The sequence below is a fragment of the Sciurus carolinensis genome, chromosome 1 (assembly GCF_902686445.1).
Source record: "Sciurus carolinensis chromosome 1, mSciCar1.2, whole genome shotgun sequence".
Taxonomy (NCBI): Eukaryota; Metazoa; Chordata; class Mammalia; order Rodentia; family Sciuridae; genus Sciurus; species Sciurus carolinensis.
The window spans coordinates 31,670,864-31,688,145 of record NC_062213.1 but is presented as its reverse complement, the minus strand read 5'-3'; the positions used below and the strand labels follow the sequence as shown (position 1 = coordinate 31,688,145).

General features: G+C 37.5%; 1 protein-coding gene across 2 annotated transcripts in view; it reads right to left on the bottom strand.

The window, feature by feature from the left end:
- Positions 1-1,954, bottom strand: part of Rspo2 (R-spondin 2) — a 131,066-nt gene extending 129,112 nt beyond the window's left edge. For both annotated transcript variants that reach the window (XM_047565305.1, XM_047565295.1), the window contains exons 1-2: positions 1,533-1,954; positions 893-1,156 (exon numbers count right to left, since the gene is read on the bottom strand). In XM_047565305.1, the coding sequence (XP_047421261.1) occupies positions 893-986 (94 nt within the window). In that variant the 5' untranslated portion in view covers positions 987-1,156; positions 1,533-1,954. The remainder of the gene's footprint in view (positions 1-892; positions 1,157-1,532) is intronic.
- Between the last annotated feature and the right edge of the window lie 15,328 nt (positions 1,955-17,282).

Below are 17,282 nucleotides of genomic sequence, written 5' to 3'. Positions count from 1 at the left end.
TGAGCTGCAGGCCCAGCAAGACTGGAAGACAGAAATAAGCGCACAATAAATCTGCAGGAAAGCTAGTTAATTCTCTGAAACCTTCCTTCCGCGTTCCTTGCTGCTCTCACAAGTGATGGAGAGGGAGCGAGCGGTTCGAAAGCCGCAAGTGAATTTCGTTGTGCACAGAAACCCTTCTCTGAAATCGCCGCTTTTGAGGAAAACAAATGGAGAAGTGGGGCCTATTTTTTTAAAACATCACGCTGCAGGCAAACACTCTCCAGAAAGCCAGCGCAGGAGTAGCTGGTTAATTCAGAAAGTTGCCATTTCGTCTCAGGTTCCAGAAAAAGAGATCAATGTTGCCCTTTTCCTGGAAACGCAGGTTCTCCAGCTCAACTTGATAGATACTCTTACCCAGCTCTCCAACACCCCCACCCCCACCGACACTCTCGCAGGTTAGGCTATGTCCAAAGCAATTGGGGCCAGGATTTGGGGCGCAATTGAAGAAGTCAGAGAAATGGGCTTCAGGGAAGATATTAACAGGACAAAAGACAGCAAACAAGAAAAACGGACCCCAAATAAGAAATGAGACCCAAGCAAGAGTCCCGGAGTAGAGGCGCGGGAGCGAACCGGCGTGCGAACCGCACGACTTAGCGCTGAGCGCTCTAGAGACGCCGGGCTCACCGGGCTCGCAGCGCGTCTCATTCCGGCTCACCGCACCTACTGGGGACAGAAGAAAGGAGCATTCCGCAGCGCTCAGGGCCTCAAAAGCAAAGAGAGGTGGCCCGCGAGAGCTGGTGTGTGGAGGGCACCGTTCTGCCTATCTGAGTCCCCAAAGCTCGGTCGTGAGTAAGCGCCTGGACACCCCCCACCTACCCAGGACCCCACGCACCTTCTGCTGAGAGGAACCCACCTCGCTTACTGCGTCTCCATCGATTGACTTGGCAGTGGCTGTAATCCATACAGTTCAGAATGATGAGGGCAAAAGAGAAGAGGCGAAACTGCATCTGGACGATCGGGCGGAAGAGAGACGCCTCTCAAAGTCGAGGAACTGAAGGGCTCATCCAAAGAGAAGGCGCCGGCTGCGCTGATGGGGGCGATTCAGAGGAAGGGTTACCACTAGCCCCGGGGCTGCACTGGTCAATTCGGCGCAATCAGCATCTCTTCTACAGTGAACCTGAGATGAAGAGCGAGAAACAGGGTGGTTGGGAGACTGAGAGAATCCCGGCCAGGCAGCTGCGCCTTCGCGCGTCCCAATTTAAAGAAGGGAGGGAAGGAGGAACAAACCCAATGCCTGGCACGAGCCACGGAGCAGCCTATTGCAGCGCGTTACAGCTGCAGACGACTTGGAGAGAAATTACAATCAGTGAATTAGTAACCTCTGCCGAGCTAAGGGCTCCGAACCGCGGGAAAAGGGTTAGTGCAGACGCTCAAGGAAAGGAAGAACGCTCTAAAGGCACGGAAACTGCAGAGTTAAAAGAACGTTCTTGGGCCCTTTAGGGCCCCACGATAGGGCACTCAAGCGCTGCGGCAGCAAGGTGTGGGTCGCCTACCGTGCGCACATAAGTCTCGGGAGGCACAGGGTGCCTAGGCGCGGCGCTCCATCCCGAGCTCGGGAAGCGAGCCGCTCGGTTAGCACGTGGGCTCGGGAAAAGTTTGCCAACACCCGCCTAGAGCTCCTGGCGGCTCTGGGATTCCGGTCCCCGCGGCAGGGTCCGCATAAGCTGAGGGTCCTCCGGCCGGCGGCGACTGGCAGGAGCGCGACTGGGCAGGCGTTTCCGCAGCCACTAAGATGCTGCGTCTCCACCCGCGAGTGCGATCCCAGAACTAGGGGTGCTTCGGCTTTCGGCGTTTCTATCCAATTGTGCTGCTTCCCGGGCTCTCTCCACGGTCACTTCACAGCTATGATTTCTCCCTGGTCACCCTGCGAGAGACAGACAGCTCTCGGGAGGCGGAAGGGATGTGGCGAGCGCACTTTCCATTGGAGATGCAGACCGGCTAAGGCTCGGGATGCTTCTATAAGTAGGTGGTGCTGTGGTCCAAGGCATCTAAATTCAGGCTGCCTCAGCGTTCCTGGGTCCTAAAGCCAGAAACTCTTTGGTTTCCCTGAGGTCCTAAAGAGAGCTGACCGGCTATAAGGAGTATAACTCCAGGAGAAACTCTTGCCGAGCTTTCCAAGAGGGGATGGCTAATGAACAGCAGCTCGGGTCGGAGGCGCCCCCAGACCTTGCTGTGTACAGAGCCGGGCGGTTCACGCCCAACTCGTCCCCTCTAGCGCACTGGGCTCGGTTCCAACCTTAGCGCCAACCTTCCTGCTGGGGGGATCTGAGGAGGGACTGATGCCTTCTAGACTTTCCTTCCCAAGATTTAGGCCAGGACCAATGCTACTGACAAGCACAATTTAAACTTGAGCCACATTCCGCAGGAAGCCGTACCTCTGCCACTTTTTAATTTACGTCTTGGCTTTGTTTTATAGGAAGAGCTGAAAGCAGACTTCAGATGTGAAAGCAAGACTGAAATCAAAACGTACAGTTTAGGGAGTGAGATGAGTATTTTGCTTGTCTTGAGAACAAGCGTTTCCTGACTTTGTTTTTCCTGCTGGAAATTTCATAAAAACGTGTGATACCCAGTCTGCAGTACTCAAGAAACTGGGACCCTGATTTTTTTTTTTTTTTTTTAAGAAAAATTCGCTTTCTACTGGTGTTTCTTGTTCTTAGTTCCCTTTCCTCCTCCCACTTTGAAAGCTTCCTGAATTAAACTTCCAGATGCCTTGAGTTTGGGGGAATACTCTACTCAACAAAGTGTTACATTAAATACACGTGATTCTACCCTATTTCATGCTGGTGAAATCTTTTGTCCTGCATTCAATACTGCAGGGAAGAATGTGTTTGCCCCTTAGGCAAAAGATAAGAGTTTATACCGCTAAACTTGGTAGTATGGATGTCTCTATAGACATGCTCACAGGTACCATATTATTGTGATAGCATCTTATATTTAAATTATTAAAATTTTTCAGAAGATACTCAAAAATTTGAGCCAAGATAATCATGTAGAAACAGTAACATCAAACTAGTCATGTTTATGAACTATTCCATTGTACCTAATTGTAGCTGTTTTACCGACGTCATCATTACATAGCAACATTTATGTGCTAGAAATTTCAAAATTATGCCCTTTCTGCATGCCTGAGAACACTCAGGTGAATCCGAGTTGAGGTCATTGGTCCCATTTCATAGATAAGAAAATGCAGCCCTGAGACTGGCCCACAGGGCATGAATAAAGTTGACAAAACACATTGCAGACACAGCGGATCTGTTTCTTGGCTTTCTAAGTCCTTGATTTTTATCATAGAATTTGGAAGCAATTGGAAACATTTCAGCTTTGGGAGTGGCGTGGCATTTAGCATAATGACTTCATATTCCAAGGAATCTCTCCAGTATCTAAGTACCGCCTTCTCCCCCATTATACTATATGCATATACCAGATGTATTGCACTAATAAAGGAGTAAAACCCATGGAAGTTTACCTAGCATGCCCTAGTTTCAGTCCCATGGACCCCTAAATAAATTTAAAAATGCTGGGGGGTGGGGCGTCATAAAAGAAAACACCTCTTAAATAAGCTCCCTGCCTTCCTGAATAGTGTGAGGCCCACTCAACTTCAGTGGCTGTCAGCATCCTTTCAAATACCTAAGGAAAAATAAGCACACACCCAAGCAGATTTAGGTCCACCATTTAGCACCAGTAGGGCAACTCTCTGGATCTCTGCTTCCTTGGTAGTATTTTTAGGAAGTCAGGCCAAGGTCATTTTCATCTCTAGCATGCTCTGGCTTAAAATCAATTTTCCATTTTCTGTTGAGATGTTTATTATGGGATCTGACCAACGTGAGAACAAACTCCTCATCATCTCTGTGTAGAAAAAGAGAAATCCTTGTTAAATTACCACTTTCAACCTTATCCCTGAAAAGATAACTTTCCTTAATTTTTGTCCTTTGGGTGGCACAGTTGGCTTTTTTAAAACCAGAGATACTTTTCAGTTTAGTGAACTTCACAGATTCATTTCAGTTCGTGAAAAAGAATTGTAACAACCTCACTTCTGTAGAAATGGGCTAAGGTGTTTAATAAGAAGGGACTCTGGAAGAAAAGATTCCTAACTCTTATGCTCCCTTCTGGTTTCTCTTTACCTTCACCATTCTCTTCACTGAATCTCAAAACCTTGTCAAACTTAGTTATTGGGGAATTTAGTTTCATGCTTAATATCTGGGGCAGAGATTTGTTGATAATACAGGGTGGGTTTTTTTGCCTTTTTTTCCCATTCACTGAATATTTTTTCTTGATTTCAAGAACCCAGGAATGTTCTTGCTACTCAAAAACACAACCCTAGTGGATCCTAAACTATCATTAACTTTAATCCCATATCTCTGCTTCCTTTCATTTCCAAATTCTGTGTTGTCATTGAGGCTCACAGCTCACAGATTCTACATTTTGGAGACTCAATGAACTTTTTCTTCAAACTGAGTTTATGTGGTGGTTTCATTAAACTAGTTTTGTAAATAGACATGTGCCCAGGGTCTGTGTTCAGAGAAGTATAGTGATGATACTTAGGAGATAGATTCCATATCACTCTTAGGCAACAGGGAAGGTTAACAGAGGCCAGGAGTAAGGAAAGATGTTAGAGACTGGAGGCAAGTTTTATATTTTGCTTTTTTAAATTGGAACTCATTCAGATAGCTTAAAATTCAATCTTTACCAAAGGGCATCCATGGAAAAGTCTCTCTTACCTCTCTTCTCCAGGCCATCAGTTCTCCTTAGACACAAGTTATTCTTTTTTTATATTATTTTATTTATTCTAAGTAGTTGTACATGACAGTAGAATGCATTTATACATTTTGATAGATCATACATAAAGTATAATCTCTCATTTTTCTGATTATATGTATTGCAGGATCACATTGGGCATGCAGTCATACATGTACATGAGGTAATAATGTCTGTTTCATTCAGTTATCCTTCCTACCCCTATACCCCTTCCCCTCCCTTCACTCCCTTCTGCCTAATATAAAGTAACTCTATTCTTCCCTATCTCCACCTCCCACATTGTGAATTAGCTCCTGAATATCAGAGAAAAAACAATAAATGTTGGTAAGGATGTGGGGAAAAAGGTACATCATACATTGCTGGTGGGAATGCAAATTGGTGCAACCATTATAGAAACAGTATGGAGATTCCTCAGAAAACTTGGACAGGTTATTCTTGTATACGTTCTAGGGTTCTGAGTAGACTTTAAGAGATATTTGGTGTTTATTAAGCAAACGTGTGAAGATAAATGTGTGTGCATATGTACACCCACTTACAATATATTCTTTCCACTCTTGTGCAGCAATATTAGTTGAACACTTCATTCACTGAAGTGAATGAAGCACCTTGTTTTTTGAATGTATAGAGTTCATTCAACATCAGTTCATACAGAATGTCCTATTCTTTTTATACATTGTATATCTATCTATTCATTGTCTGGCTATATTGAGCCAGCTCCCTACTGATAGACAGTCATATTGTTTTCATTCTTTCTCTGTTATAAGCAAAGCCTTCATTAACTTTCTTATGATTCATTTTATAAATTCCTTAAAGTAGAACAGTTGGATTAAATAGGACATATGTGTGTGTTGTGTTGTGTTTCCTACAAATTGCTTCCTCTGGGGGTCTATCTATCACACTAGCCAACATTTTTTGACTTTTGATACTTGTAAGCAAAAAGTAGTATCACATTAAACTTTCACTTTGGATTTTTTCCCTTTAAATGAAATTATGTATACCTCTACTATGCTTAAGTCATTTATATTGCTTTTACATGAACTCTCTGAACATATCATTTGCTGCTTTTTCTATTGTGTTTCTAGTCATTTGGTTTTGCTTTTTAGAATATGACTATATCAACATATATTATGTTGTGAGATCCAAGTTACAAATATTTTTCAAACTTTATCATTTGTCTTTTATATTTATTTCTGATGTATATTATTATATGGTATAATTTAAAATATTTTTACGTAGTGAAATTTGTCAATCTTATCTTTTATAGCTTTGGAAATGTCATGCTTAAAAAAAGCTCTCCCACATGCCATTCTCTTTAAATTTCCATTTTGGAGGCTGTTAATACTTATTTTCAATATAAAGAACCACAGAAAGTTAATGATTTTTATGACTGGACAATAAGGACTAAAGTAAGATAGATTTTTAAATTTCTGAATATTAAAACTGAATATTTAAACATTCAGGTTCACATATTTGGTTGATTTTGGCCTTGATTCTTGTTTTCATTAGCTAATTGATTTAGAGTTCTCTTATCTTTTATGTTATCAGATATTCATATTTTCAAATTCAAATTTTCCCACAATCTTTTTATTCATTGTTTATATTTGTTGATGTTGTATATTCTCTTCCAAGCCAAAATTTATCCTTTAATTGCTTTGGAACACATCATGGCATTTTTTGCTATTATGTCAATATTAGCAGTATAAGTTATTTCTTTTAAATATAAACGAATCTCTCTTTTGCTAGTTGCCTATGTTAGCACATGTTCATTTATTATATTTTGTATGAAGTAATTAAATTAATATGAAAGATTTTCACCAAGGTCAAGGACCAGTTCTTATCCAGGCTAATTTGTTGTTTTTAAAAAGCATATCATAATCACTTATTTAACATTAGAAAAATGTGTAAATATTTAACTCCTCCAAATGTTAATACTGTTCTGTCACTTGAAAACTCTCTGCACACTGATGTGATAAGGCCTATTTCTTGATTTGCTGTCCATCCCATGGAAGAAATCCAGGAAGCAGTTCTGTTGACTTCTAAGGCAGTCCAAATCAGACCAGCTTAACAAAGGAAACTCAAGATTTGACCTAATGTTTTAGAATCATTTCCCTTACATAGCCCTTTATGTCCTAAGCTTTTTTGAACTACAGTAATTTGTGTCATTACCATTCTTTTTCGTGTGAATGTGGTTGCTGGAAGAAAGTGTTACTATACTCCATTAAAGAGAGATACTAAAGATTCTCAGTTACTTAAGAATTAGACTCAGTACCCATTAATATAAATAGAATGTCTGTTTTCACTATGTTTACTACACTCAATTAGCTATGCATTTAGAAATAAACAATAGGTAATCCCTAAGAGCAGGAAATATCCTCCCTAGAATGTTTTGTTTTGCTTTGTTTTGTTTTGTTTTGTACTAGTATCCAAAATAAGTATACCTTTCCTCAACAATTGCTGTGATTTTTAACTTATGGCTATAATGAATTGTGTTATTGCTCAAGGGAAAATTTGTGACTCACCATCAACAAGTGTATAAAACATTATAGCAGACATTTTATTTATTAGTTCCATTTCTTCATGGTTTTACCCATATTTTCCCTTAAGCATGTTTTTCTCACCTATTTTCAATATATTTTACTTTGCAATATTATATATCTCACTTTAACCTTGGAACAATATAGAAAACACTTTTAATTTTTTCTTTTCAGTTATAAAAGACCCTTTACTTTTTTTTATTTATATGCAATGCTGAGAATAGCACATACTAAGCAAGTGCTCTAACACTGGGTCAAAACCCCAGCTCCTAGAAAACATTTTTAATAATAAAATATATCTCATATTTTTTATACACACACTCACACAGAAAGTTCAGAGAATAAACACCGAGGTTATTCTAGTTGGAGCAATAAACTTGCAGTGGGCTTGAGGATCAACTAGGCCTACTGGGAGATAGACCCAAGTTAACCCATCCAAAACTTCATTAATCACCCAATCTTCAGAGGCCCCTATTCTGCTGGGCCACAATTTTGGGTGTCAAGAAATTAATGTAAGTTTAGATTAGTATCTTGTATTCCCCTAGAGTCTGGTAATTTCCCCTTCCCAGAAATATAGTTATCTGAGTAAATGGCCCTAGGTCTTGTAGAGGAAGGCCAGGAAAAATGTTAAGAGTGAGGATAGTTGTTCCAGAGCCTTGACCTCTTTGTGCAAGAGACTCTGGGACCATGAACTGGTTCAATTCTGAGATAGGCAAAGGAGCTATGACTCTCTATTGTGATGATTTGAGTTATACTTGTAAGCCAGTCCAAAAGTTTTTGTATTATTACACAAATCAAGTAAGACATAGTTGGCTGCCCAAGTTATAACTACCAGTTACAATCAAGTCACTAGTTGCAAAAGTTCAGAGTATAAAAGTTTTAAATATTTCTTCCTTGATTTGATATGAATATCAAGTATCAATGTTTTATTTCCTATCCTCTGCTAGCTCACATAAGAAATATGAGCTGTACTTAATCTTATATCTCAGTACTTAAAATAAAAAATATGAAATAGCGAGTATGATTCAACTAAAACAATGAATATTACCCCAAGACAAAAAGGGTATGTGAGACTTCGTGTGACCCCTTTGGAAAGAAGGTCTATGTTTTTGTGTGAATAGATGCTCCATATTACCCGGAAGCACAAATTCACTTTTGTCTTTATTCATCAATTAAATGTGGTTATCAGGTGCATATTAGATCCCAGATTGTCAATAGATGGACTGTTGTGGTTTGTACTGTGTCATCTGGGTTAAGTTGGAAACTGTATTTCCCAAACCTCCTGCTGTATGATGAATTTGGGGTTAGAGTTGGCTAAAAGAGGGATTAGATGAGATTTGGGAAAGGATGGACAGAAATAGAACAGTAGTTAAGACTTTCTGAAAGTCTTTCATAGTAAGACTCATGAGGGACAGAAGCAGAAGTCCACCAAGGAAGCAACTTAAACTCTCCCTTCTGTTGTACATCCAGCTCCTCCTGACTGGTGGTACTGCTGACCTCTGACCTACTTAGACCCCAAGCCTGCTACTCTGGACTGCAGTGCAGTCAGGAGCTTTCTGTTGCCCTCCATAAAATCCTCTGTTACTCTCATAATGTGGTGGTCGCACATAATTGTTTTCAGATATATTAGTGATTCTCCTGATCCTCTCTTTTCCTTTCCAGAACTTCATTCCTAGTTCCTTTCAGAACAGTGTAAGACCTAATTCCTGTAATAAATTCCTTATGCACAGCACCCAGGGACTCTATCCCCTTGACCAAACCATGACTGATACAAGTATTACCTATTGATTTTCCACTTAAAAAAAATAAACACTAATTCTCTTTTGCCCCTTCTTTCTCCCTGCACACCATCCTCCCATCCTTCAAATATAATTTGATCAATATTAAGTGGTTCAATTATTATGACTAAATATGTTATTCAGAGCTGAGTCATGCAGTCAACTGTAAGTACAGTTACTTTCCTGTACAACTTTTATTTTCTCTGCAATTATTGTCATCTTTTTATCTTCTTAGCAGACTTTCCTGTGCCCATCATAAATTCAATCTAGATTCTCTTCTGGTCATCTGAATCAACCCTTGATATATTCATTCACACCAAGTAGGTCATTGATTCATCTTCCTGAAAACCCTATTAAAGGTTCCGGTGTACTTCAGCTGAATAGGGTATCCCCTCACCATCTTCCTGGAGAGTCCCTTTCCCACTCATCTCTGATGAATTTGTCTCATGACTTCCTCTTTCTTAACCCATTGTGGTATAGGTCATCCTCTAAGAATTTCCTGAAATTTTTTACATAGGGTAAATGTTTTGACACTCTACATGTATAAAAATACCCCTATTCCATCCACATAATTGACTGTTTGGGTGTAAAGTTCTAGATTAAAAATCATCATCATTTAGTATTTGGTATTTTGAAGTATTTAATATTGCCCTTTATTTTCAATTCTAATTGCTGATTCTTATTTATGTTCCTATTGCAGATCATTCCCAAACTTACCAGTCTGAAATTTCAATGAAAGTTCATTAGTGTGAATCTTTTTTTCACAGAACTTTCTGGAAGCTACATAGCCTTTTAAACTCACAAATATATGTTCTTCAATTCTGGAAATATTCTTAAGTTATTTTATGGATGTTTTCCCCTCTTCATTTTCGCTCCCTTTTTGGAATACCTATGTTCAAATGTCAGACATTCTAGAGTGGTACTCTAATTTTCCTACATTTTCTTCCTATTTTTCACCTCTGTCATTTTTTCCCTTTATTTTCTGGATTATTCTCTCAGCTTCATCTTCCAAGTCTTCTAATGAGTTTTCCATTGTTCTTTTCATTTTTTTTTATTTCCAAAAACTCACTTTTTCTTTTTAATTTTTTCTTTGTATATAGTCCCTTTTTTTCTAAATTGTTCTTCTCTGTGTTTGGTCTTTATCTTTCATCTCTATGTTTCATAATGTATATTTTATATAATTATAATATAACATATATAATATAATATAAATTATATTATCTTTCACCTTTATATTTCATAATTTGGGGATATTTACTTTTATTTAAAAATAAAATATAAAAATCTGACTAAAAACTCTTAGAAATTGGGTGATACTTTTCAACTTGAGTTTACCATACAGTAAAAGTGGGTCATACATAAAATGACTGGGATATCTATGGAGGAAATCAAGATATAATTTATTTAATTATTTTCACTAGAGTTAATCAGATTTTCCAAAGAAAATTTTGGCAATATTCCACCAAGCAGTGAACTGCTAAAGGAACAGTGAGGGTAGGGGGTGGACAGTTGTTGTTCTTTCTTTTATTCCTTCTTTCCTTGTAGAATTTCCCCCTTTTGAAAAAGATTGTTTTACTTTGGATTTCAGTTTGATTTCAGAAGAGAGGAAATTGCAGGTATGGAAGCCTGTAATTTGTTTTCCTGTTTTTCAATAATATTTATTGAAGTCATTTATAATGACACTGTTATGGGTGCTGAAGATACAATGTGGAAAAGAGAAGATAAGATTTTTGCCTTTATGGGAATTTCATTCCAACTGGAGAAAAGGTAAACAATAATGATTAAATAAATAAATATAGGATGCTATCTTTGTTTTCCACAGTTTTTATTTTATTTTAGTACTTTTTATTTTGATGTAATTTTTAAAACTCCCAACTACCCTTTTGAAATAGCACCAATTATTTAAATTTTACTTCATTTGCGTTATCATTCACTTTATCACTACAGCTATATTTTTTACAACTAATTAACAAGTTTTAAACATCATTTGTTACTCCTAGATACTCAGTGTATACTTCCCAACAACAACATCTACTTACATAACCTTACTATGTCAGAATTAGGATATTTAATATTATACAATATTATCTAATCCAGTCTATATTCAGATTTTTTCAGTTGTCAAAAATGTTTAGTAAGTTATGAACTACTTGTTCCTCAGACCAAGATTATATCCAGAATCATATACTACACTTAGCTGTCAAGCCTTGTTGTCCCCTTTATTCTGGAACTGTTCTTCAGTCTATTTTTTGTCATTTATGGCCTCGATATTTTGGAAGAATACAGTGTGTTAGTCAGTTTTCATCAGTGTGATCAAAATACCTGACAAGAACAACTTAGAGGAGAAAAAGTTTATTTTGGCTAACAGTTCCAGAGGTTTAATCTGTGGTCTGCTGAGCCCATTCTCCTATGTCCAAGATGAGGCAGAGTATCATGATAGAAGGGCTCGGCTCAGGAGAGAAGGGGAAAGGAACTGCAGGAAAGATGACCCCTTAGAGGGCATGCTCCCAGAGACCCTCTTTCTCCAGCCACATCCCACCTGCCTACAGTAACCACCCATTTAGTCTTTTAGAAGGGATGGGCTGATTAGATTACAGTTCTCATTAGTCAGTCATTTCACCTCTGAGCATTCCTGAATGAACACAGGAGCCAAAGTCTTACACAGTAACAGTGAGCAAAGAAGATGGAGGTTTAGATTGGCAAAGTAGATTAAAACTAGATTGTAAGTGAACTGAACTTCCATGGTAACAACTATGAACTTTAATGACAATGTCCTGAGGAGTTTTTTTTTTTAATTTTTTTCTTTTTACAAACTGCATTTTGATTCATTGTACACAAACGGGGTACATCTTTTCATTTCTATTGTTGTACACAATGTAGATTCAAGTGTAACATATTCAGATCTACACAAATAAGGTATTTACATTGGCAAAACTGAGAATACATTAGAGGGAAACCAGTTAAGAGTTTGGTTCCAAAAAAACATGTATATAATATGAGTTACCATATATGATATACAACTCTTATGATATATATACATATATACATAAAAGTGATTTTCATTATTTATGATATTTATGCTGTATTTAGTTGTTAAGAACATTGAATTAGCCAATACTAAAACATTGCTCCTAGGAGAAATTACAGTCATTTTCCTAAAAGCCTTTAGTCACAACACTTTCTTTTTTATTTTTATTTTTATGTTTTTTATTTGTTCTATTTAGTAATACATGACAGCAGAATGCATTTTGATTCATTGTACACAAATGGAGTACTACTTTTCATTTCTCTGGTTGTACATGATGCAGTCACACCATTCTTGCAATCATACATGTACATAGGGTAATGATGTTCATCTCATTCCACCGTCTTTCCCACCACGCTACCCCTTCCTCTCCCCTCATTCCTCTCTGCCCAATCCAAAGTTCCTCCATTCTTCCTTTACCCCGCCCCCCAGTATATATTACATCCACTTATCAAAGAAAACATTTGGACTTTGGTTTTTTGGGATTGGCTTATCTTGATTAGCATGATATTCTCTAACTCCACCCATTTACCTGCAAATGCCATAATTTTATTCTTCTTTAAAGTTGAGTAATATTCCATTGTGTATATATACCACAGTTTCTTTATCCATTCATCCTAGTTGGTTCCACGATTTAGCTATAGTAAATTCAGTTGCTATAAACACTGATGTGACTGCCTCACTGTAGTATGCTGATTTTAAGTCCTTTAGCTATAGGCCAAGGAGTGGGATAGCTGGGTCAAATGGTGTTTCCATTCCAAGTTTTCTAAGGAATGTCCATACAGCTTTCCAGAATGGCTGCACCAATTTGCAATCACACTAGCAATGTATGAGTATACCTTTTTCCCCACATCCTCACCAACACTTACTATTGCTAATATTCTTGATATTTGCCATTCTAATTGGAGTGAGCTGAAATCTTTGAGTAGTTTTGATTTGCATTTCTGTAATTACTAGAGATGTTGAACATTTTTTCATATATTTATTAATTGATTGTGTATCATCTATGAAGTGTCTGCTCAGATCCTTAAGCCATTTATTGATTGGGATATTCGTATTTTTGGTGTTAAGTTTTTTGAGTAATTTATAAAGTCTGGAGATTAGTGCTCTATCTAAACTGCATGTGGTAAAGATTTTTTTCCCACTTTGTAGGCTCTCTTTTCACGTTATTGATTGTTTCCTTTGCTGAGAAAAGCTTTTTAGTTTGAATCCATCTCATTTATTGATTCTTATTTTTATTTCTTGCACTTTGGGAGTCTTTTTAAGGAAGTCTGGTCCTAAACTGACATGATGAAGATTTGGGCCCATTTATTCTTCTATTTGGTGCAGGGTCTGTGGTCTAATTCTCAGGTCCTTGATCCATTTTGAGTTGAGTTTTGTGCAGGGTGAGAGAGGGGGGTTTAATTTCATTTTGCTGAGTATGGATTTCCAGCACCATTTGTTGAAGAAGCTCTCTTTTCTCCATTGTATGTTTTTGGCTCCTTTGTCTAGTATGAGATAATTGTATTTATGTGGGTTTGTCTCTGTGTCTTCTATTCTGTACCATTGATCTACCTGTCTATTTTGGTGCCAATACCATGCTGTTTTTTGTTACTATAGCTCTGTAGTATAGTTTAAGGTCTGGTATTGTGATGCCTCCTGTTTCACTCTTCTTGCTTTGGCTATTCTGGGACTCTTATTTTTCCAGATGAATTTCATGATTGCTTTCTCTATTTCTATGAAGAAAGATGTTGGAATTTTAATTGGAATTGCATTGAATCTGTATAACACTTTTGGTAATATGGCCATTTTGACAATATTAATTCTGCCTATCTAAGAACATGGGAGATCTTTCCACCTTTTAAGGTTTTATTTAATTTCTTTCTTTAGTGTTCTATAGTTTCCATTGTAGAAGTCTTTCACCTCTTTTGTTAGATTGATTCCCAAGTATTTTTTTTTTTTGAGGTTATTGTGATTGGGGTAGTTTTCCTAATTTCTCTTTCAGAGGATTCATCACTTATGAATAGAAATTCATTAGATTTATGGGTGTTGATTTTATATCCTGCTACTTTGCTGAACTCATTTATGAGTTCTAGAAGTTTTCTGGTGGCATTTTTTAGATATTCTAAATATAGAATCATGTCATCAGCAAATAGTGATAGTTTGAGATCTTTTCCTATTCATATCCCTTTAATTTCTTTTTCTGTCTAATTTCTCTGGCTAGAGTTTCAAGGACAATGTTGAATAGAAGTAGTGAAAGAGGACATCTCTGTCTTGTTCTGGTTTTTAGAGAGAATGCTTTCCATTTTTCTCCATTTAGAATAATATTGGTCTTGGGCTTAGCATAGATAGCCTTTACAATGTTGAGATATGTTCCTACTTATCCTATTTTTTCTGTTTTGAACATGAAGGGGTGCTGCATTTTATCAAATGCTTTTTTGGCATCTATTGAAATTATCATATGATTCTTAACTTTTAGTCTATTGATTGGTGACATTTTTGTCAACCAATCACTATATAATTTTTATGCATTTTCTATATAAAGATACTCTATTTAATATATATTATTAATTCATTAACATCAAACCAATGTCAACAGTACTGTATATGCCTGAAAAGAGCTTATTTAACATATGTATTTTTAATGAGTTACATGACAGTGTTCTTGCCCTTAGGAACACCAGACAGAATTTCAGTGCTATATTGAGAACCATTTTAAACATAGAAATCAGCACAAAAGCCACTTAGACCTTGAGAGTATTTGCTCAACTTAGAAATTTCAAATTCCAATTTTCTTGGTGGGGGTGGTCCTCATGTGGGAAGGAAAAATAAAAATTCAAACCCAGGGTACACCCTGGTTGAGAAGCAAACTAGGAGAGCTTTCTCACAATAAACTGGCATCGCAGTTACACCCTCAGTATTCAAGACAGCTCAATAATAAACCATCCTTCATTATTCTGAATCCCAGATTTACATCTCCTGGGTGGTCTAGAGACCTGGAAGTGCCGAATTTGAGTTTAGGTGGTCCTGGTCTTCTAGTGCCCACAGGTGCTGACAGAAACAAATTTAAAGCTTTTCTGTTAATAAAGTGGATTTATTATGAATTCTCATTATTCTTGCAAATAATTTTTTATATATGGTGACTAGCATCAACTAAAGGATAACCAGACACATATACACAAAAAGATACCATGGGCAAGAAAAATAAAACAAACTAAACAAACACATAAAGACTGTAAATGATGGTGTCATCTTGCATACTAAAAAGCAATCATGGTTTGATGTATCTAAAGAAATAAAAGAAGTTTAACAACGTATGCAGGGAATGATATTGACAATGAGATATACTAAGGACAAAAAGAAGCATGGGGGCAAGAACTAAGGACAATAACATTTTGAGGAAAGAAGAAAAGATTCTCTTTGTACCCACATATGACTATAAAATTAACTATAACAGTAACAACACATTTTCATCAAAATGCATGATTAAGCCTCTACTACGAAGAAGATATCTGTTGTTTTTGCATGTTTATTTTCCTTTTCTCCCTTCCTCTAAAACAGCAATCTTATTTCCCTAAGGAGTTACCATCCCTGTCCATTTACAAGGAAGGCCCACCTTCCTCCATACTCTAAAAGTAGTAATATGACCTCAGTCCAACCAATTGACACATTCCATTCCCTTGGTCATTATGATTGATTCATGAGTGAGACTGTTTTACCAAGACAAACTGTAAAAGTAACACTTGCTGGAACTTCTGCAAGAATTGGAACCATGGAGATTACTAAACTGAGCTTGCAAATCTTGAAGCCATGGGTAAAAATATCATCCGTGAAAATTCAAGCCAGGAAAACAAAAGTCAAAGAACAAAAATAGGTTTCTGATGATATCCTTTAAATGTAGTGGTCACCCCTGATTCATGATGGATATTTTCCAAGACCCTTAAGGGATATTTGCAACCAGAGTCAGATAGCATGGTGGTATTATTTATGGTGATGATGATGATGTCTTTTCCTATACAAACACATGACAATAGGCTTCTATTTGGCATATCTGATTCCCCAGCAAATCTATTGTTATGCTTTAGAACCATGTAAAATAAAGATTACTTGAACACAAGTACTGCAATACAGAGAAAGTCAATCTGATAACTGAGACAGATACTATGTAACTAGTTCACAGGTAGCATATATGGGGTAGATATGCTGAACAAAGGGACAATTCAGGACTTGGGCAGGATAGAGTAGAATGGTGCAATATATCATTATGCTATTCAGAACAACACATAGTTCAAAACTTCTGAATTGTTATTTCTGGAATTTTCCATTTAATATTTTTAGACTGTGGTTGACAATAAGTAAATGAAACTGCAGAAAGCAAAACCAAAGATAAGGGAGATTACTGTGCCTAGACTCCATGCTACTATGATTTGAATGTCCCCTTCAAACTCATGTTGAAATTCAATCGCCATTTTAACAGTCTTGAGAGGACTTTTAGGAGTGATAAGGTCATGAGGCTCCACCTTCATGAAGGGATTAATGTCATTATTGCAGGGGCAGGTTAACTATTGCAAGAATTGGTTCCTGATAGAATGAGTTTGGCCCAACTTCTCTCTGCCTCTTACAAGCTCACTGACCTTTCTTCCATCTTACATATAACACATCATACAGGCCTTTGCCAAATACCAGCACCACGCTTTGGGACCTCTATACCTTCAGAACCATTAGCTAACTACATCTCTATACTGTGTTATTTACTCAGTCTATGTTATTACATTACAGCAGTGGAAAATGAACTAAGACATATACCTAAATTCCTCAGAGAGGTTTTTTGTTTGTTTGTTTGTTTGTTTTTGGCGGTACTGGGGATTGAACTAAGGGCCTTGTGTTTCTGAGGCAAGCACTCTACCAGCTGAGCTATCTCCCCAGCCTACCCTAAATTCCTGACATTATTCCATTTTAGGAACCAATTTAGGAACCAATACATTCCCAGTCAGTTTAAATTGAGTTTCTGTGTGTAACTTGAAAACAAAAAAATTCCTGGTGCGTAAGAGCTGTGTTCAGAGCCCTAAGCTCAACACCAAAGATAAAGTATCTGAAAGAGAGAGTCTACCAATAAAAGAGAAAGAAAAATTTAAAAGAGAAAATAAATAGAAAATTCAGATAATGAGACTG